The following is a 5,035-nucleotide window of genomic DNA, read 5'->3' as shown; positions in this document are numbered from 1 at the left end:
CCCCAGGAAGCTGTCGGGCCCCTGCGATGGTCCCCAGGAAGCTGTCGGGCCCCTGCGATGGTCCCCAGGAAGCGCGCTTTCCTGTCCCAGAAGCATTGCCCTTTTTCGCACTTACTCCTCGTATGGTCACGCCCATCCTAATCTTTTTTTAACTAAAATTACCAGCAGTTTTAACTTAGCTATTTTAACTTATAAAAAAGAGAACGCGTTAATTGTTCTGATAAATGTTCATAGGTTTGTCTCTCCAAAAATATCGCTCCTTTCCTATAAAAAAATGATAGTTTCACATTCAGTTCATGTTAAGACTGCAGCCTAAGAGGTAAGATCTCGGATGAGGACGTGTTCGTATCCAGAAGCGTCAGCTCCGAGTCTGAACTATTACGTAGCTCTAGACCTGTGATGGCGAGTTTACTTCGCTTGATTTCTCAGGAGCTCTGAAGAGCAGACACAGTGGGAACTCACCACAGCCCTGACGCAGCGGCTAAAAACTGAAGTTTCACCTCCGGATCTGGGGGCCCCCCGTGTGCAGGGATCCTGCCCACGATCTCGTCCCCCTCCCACGGCCCCTCACCGCACCTGCCGCAGGCCCATGTCACCTAGGTCACATGCCCCAGCCCGCATCTCTACGAGGGTCCCTCCCCCGTTTCCAGACCACACACGGGCACTTTAAAACGGCCTCTGAAGCTTAGTGTCTCTTCACACTCACGTGCTCTTCACACTCACGGGCAAGATTCAGCCAGTGGCCCGCCCAGCGCCGCCTCCAGAACAGTCTGCAGCCCGTTCCCCTCCCCCACCTGGCTCCAGCTCAGCTGATCAGCCCGCCTGCTGTCCCCGGCCCCTTCCCGGGTTCCTCCACAGGAGGTTGAGCCTTCACCCTGCCACCCCTCTGCTCAAAAACCTCCGGTAACTGTCCCCTCCTAAACAACAGCACTCCCTGGGACGCCAGTGCTCACCTGGCCCACCTGCCGCTCCCCAGGTGCTCCCCAGGGTCCCTGTTCCCACCAGACTGCCCACCGTGCTGCCCTCCCCCGCCCGCTACCCCGTGTCCCCAAATACCATCCTTCCAGAACTTCCCTATCCTCGCCTCCACTAGAAGTGACCCCTCAGAATGCTGGTAACATTTTTCACTTTTTACCCTGAAATAAGTTACTCAGTGTTTTGGCTTTTTCTTTCTAGGCTTTAAACTCCTTGAGAACAAGATAAAAACTCGGGGTCTTTTTATTCCCCCAAGCACAGTACTTTGCTGGGACCAGAGGGTCAAAATAACTATCTGCCAAATCTGTAGGTTAACCCCAAAATAATTAATGTACATTCACGTGAGTAATCTAGACGCGTCTGTTGCCATCGGCATTACTGATGCCGCCTTGCAGAATCTTACTCGCAAATAAATACTAATCACAAACTAAGCCTTTAACGAACGCTTCTTGTTGGTTTTAAATTCATATTTCATAAGATTATTCCATAAAATCACACCTTTTATCAATTGTTGAGGGCATTTTTAAATTAACCACTTGATATTTCAGAAATGGGCCTTTTCTTGAGATTTTATCATTTGCAAACGGGTCTGCAATTCTTTTTCAGAAAGCAGACGACAGAGAGAAACGACAAGAAGCCCATCGGTTTCATTTCGACGCTATGTGACTTGTCTCTGTTACACGTGGAGCCGCTAGTCACTTGAGCAACTGAAATACTGAATTTGGCTTATAGAAGAAAATAGGAGATTTTGAATATTATTTATAAATGATGCATCTCTTGGTAATTATTGGAAAGTATTCAAATAAATATGGTCTGAATGTGTCACAGGTCTTTTTTTTAAGTGCTTTGTGTACAGTCATCTGGGTTCTTTATTCACTGGCGCTGCACGCTTCTGTCCCTCTGTCGAATGTGCTGCACGTCCGCGGTGTCTGTGTATTTATGATAGAGTAACCGTGACGGGAAAAGGCACGTGTAAATAAAAATATTTAAATGAGCAGGGTTTTTTACGTTCCACTTGAATTGGCCTTGCTTCTCATTCTGACCCTGCAAATTACACGACTGTGAGTGTACCCCAGACAGAGTCGTGAACCCCTCACCTTCGCCACAGCGGGCCAAGGTCTCAGCAACAGCCCGCGACAGAGACTGGGTGCTGGGCCTTCGGAATCGCAGTCGGCCAGGCTCGCCTGACGCTCCTGGCTCCACCGCTCGCGAGCTGGTGGGCCCTGGCTCATGGCTTCTCCGTCAGCCTCGGCCTCCTCGTGTCTAAGTTGCGATAACACTGCTGTTTGGCTGATTTACTGTAAACATGAAACGGGACTGTGAAGTGCTCAGCTGAGCGGCCGGCACAGACTGTGCTCAGCGAGCGGGCGTGCCCATGACCACTGTGCTTAGATCATCGTCAGGAAAGACGCGACAGTTTCTTTTCAGGCATGAGGGAGCCATATTCTTTGGAAAGCCTAAATTCTTGCTGGTTGACATTTCATGTAAAGATTTAGTACTCGCTCATATGAACTAAAAATGCTTATATTCTACCAAGAATTAATGTGCCCTAGAAATTGTCATTTGAACACTGACCCTTATCATGTGGTGCCGGAGAGCATCTGGTTCCTCGAAGGGGGACGCTGCAGGTGGCACCTGGGACGCGGACACACGCTCACCGCTGTTCTCGAAAGCTGCTGGGCGTCTCTAAGTTACGTGCAGACTTCAGTGCAAATTTCTGTGGGCTTCATCTCACCAGAACGTCGCTTTATCTCACCAGAACGTCGCTTTAAGACTTCAACCTAAGATCGAGAAAACAGTTCATATGTCAGCACTAATAACTTTCTTATATGCAGATGAACGTGTAATGGCTATAAAATATAAAACCTTATCTGAAAAGTTCTGTCGTTCATGTCATTTTTTTCTGTGCAGTTCGCTGAGAATGGCATGTGTATCCAGTGATTAGCTCTGCGTGTCGCAGCATGTCAGTATGTCGTCGCAATAAATACTCTGTATTGGAACAAACTGTTTCGGTGAGTTTGTAAAGAGCTGTTTCGGAGCGTGAGAGGCTTTAGAGGTCGTGAGGTCTGTATCACTGCTCTGGACGGCGAGGCAGAGGCCAGGCAGACGGGCACCAGGCACCTCCCGCCTGTGGTCCCTGGGGAAAGTCGCCAAGCCAGTCACCAGCCCAAGGCACTGGGCCTGGAGACAGTTAGCCTCAGTGGCCATTGATTAATGTAGCATGAATATTAAAACTCACTTGGAGTTGGGGTCTACGACACAAATAAAATGTTAGTGACAACTGAAAATGCAATCAGCGACCTTATACTGTGTTTCCGTATCTCGATACGAAACGCCAGATTTGACATCAATATCATTTATTCAGGACCAGCAGGTGAAAAACGTGTCACGACATCGAGAATCAGATACAAATGCCTTTATATTACCCTTGATTACTGTAGACTTTAAATCTCATAAAAGAGCGCACGGCTTTGAGGTTAGACAAATCTGGATTCAGAGCCTACCTCCCATTTTGCAAATAATCGCGATCCACGGTTGGTTGAATGCGGAGGGCCAGCTGCCAGTGCAGTGGCCATGTGCACGATGGGTGACAGCCGAAAACCGCCCGGATGCCACCTGCGTGGGTTTTCATGCAGTGAAGTACTGTACAGCATGACAGCTAATGAAGGACAGCTATGCCTAACAGCACAGACCGACCTCGCAAACTTACGCAAAAAAAAGCAAGACAAAAAAATACAGCACGGTGCTAGTCACAGAAAGCTCAAAAACAGGAAAAACTACTGTAATTATGTGCATATTTTCAGCGGTGTGGGAGGTCGGTGCCCCCAATGCCCACCATAAAGGACAGAAATGATAGGTCAGAACAGCGAAGAACTCTTGGGAACTGGGATCAGGTACAGCACACGGGGGCTTCGGGGCGGGGGTGACGTTTTATTTCTGGATCTGGGTGCTGTGTACACGGCACTTAACTTTATAATTAAACTGTACAGACATCATTGTTTTAGGCATTTTTTCCAAATATGTATTATAGTTCACAATTTTTTTTAAATCTTAGAAAAGTTTCCCGAAGACCCCTTTGTAAATCACATATCTAGGACTTTCATTACAAATCTTAGATTACATATTTTGTAGCACAGAAATAGTTTGAGATTTGTTGCTGATAATCACAATAATTCAGACATAGCTTCTTGACAAATATGAGAGTTAAATGACACCGACATTAGGCTGAATATATGCATTTCATTGTACTGGTGTCAATAGCATAGGTGTATCAAGCAGCACAAATATTCATGGCTCATCAAGCCCTTAAGTTGAGTGTCTAAGGAAATTCTACTGTCTAGCAAACATTATCAAATTATTAAGAATTTTACACTTTAATATCATGGTTTCATATTGTACCAATAAGCTAGCATGCATTTCAGCTTGTAGAAAACAGGTTTAATCATAAACATCTTTCAAAATGGAATTTTGAATGTCTAACCAATGTACTGTATACTCGAAACTAATAATAAAATGCTAAAAAAAAGGAAGTTTAGCATTTAAGATACCATATATGTGAGCAATGTTACTGTAAAAAATACAATTAGGAGCTTTCTTAGTTTTTCACAGTCAAATGAAAGTAACTGGTGACCAGGAATTTTCCAGACAAAGCCGAGATATTCTAGTACTGGTTGTAGGCAATATTTCTTTAAAACTTTCTTTGGAACTGTGCTGGGCAGAAACCAGTGTAGGTGGCAGTGTTGCTTCCAGAACCAGTTCTGACTCCCTGCAGGCAGCTCTTCTCTGAGACCAAGGACACGGAATAATTTGGGTCCGTGAGCGCATGGACAGAACTGTGTCCCCTCAAATTCCTACGTGGAAGCTCTCACTCCCCCCGCTGGAGCGCCTGCATTTGGAGACAGGACCTTTAAGTCTGTAATTAGGTGAGGGCGTAAGGGTGGGACCTGGACGCACTATGATCAGTGTCCTCGTGAGCAAAGGAAGACACAGCAGGAGTTGGTGACACGCAGAGGAGGGACCGCAGGACGACGGCAGGAAGTGTGCAGTCTGCGGGGGGGGC

At 46.7% G+C, this 5,035-nt stretch overlaps 1 protein-coding gene across 1 annotated transcript in view; it reads left to right on the top strand.

Annotated features, from left to right (window-relative positions):
• The window catches only part of ITFG1 (integrin alpha FG-GAP repeat containing 1), a 123,444-nt gene extending 120,469 nt beyond the window's left edge, over window positions 1-2,975 (top strand). The window contains exon 17 of the mRNA XM_011373740.2: window positions 1,582-2,975. Within this exon, the coding sequence (XP_011372042.1) occupies window positions 1,582-1,641 (60 nt within the window). The 3' untranslated portion in view covers window positions 1,642-2,975. The remainder of the gene's footprint in view (window positions 1-1,581) is intronic.
• The last annotated feature ends 2,060 nt before the right edge of the window (window positions 2,976-5,035 follow it).

The sequence above is a fragment of the Pteropus vampyrus genome, unplaced genomic scaffold, assembly GCF_000151845.1.
Source record: "Pteropus vampyrus isolate Shadow unplaced genomic scaffold, Pvam_2.0 Scaffold228, whole genome shotgun sequence".
Classification (NCBI taxonomy): Eukaryota; Metazoa; Chordata; class Mammalia; order Chiroptera; family Pteropodidae; genus Pteropus; species Pteropus vampyrus.
This window is presented reverse-complemented; position numbering and strand designations above follow the sequence as displayed.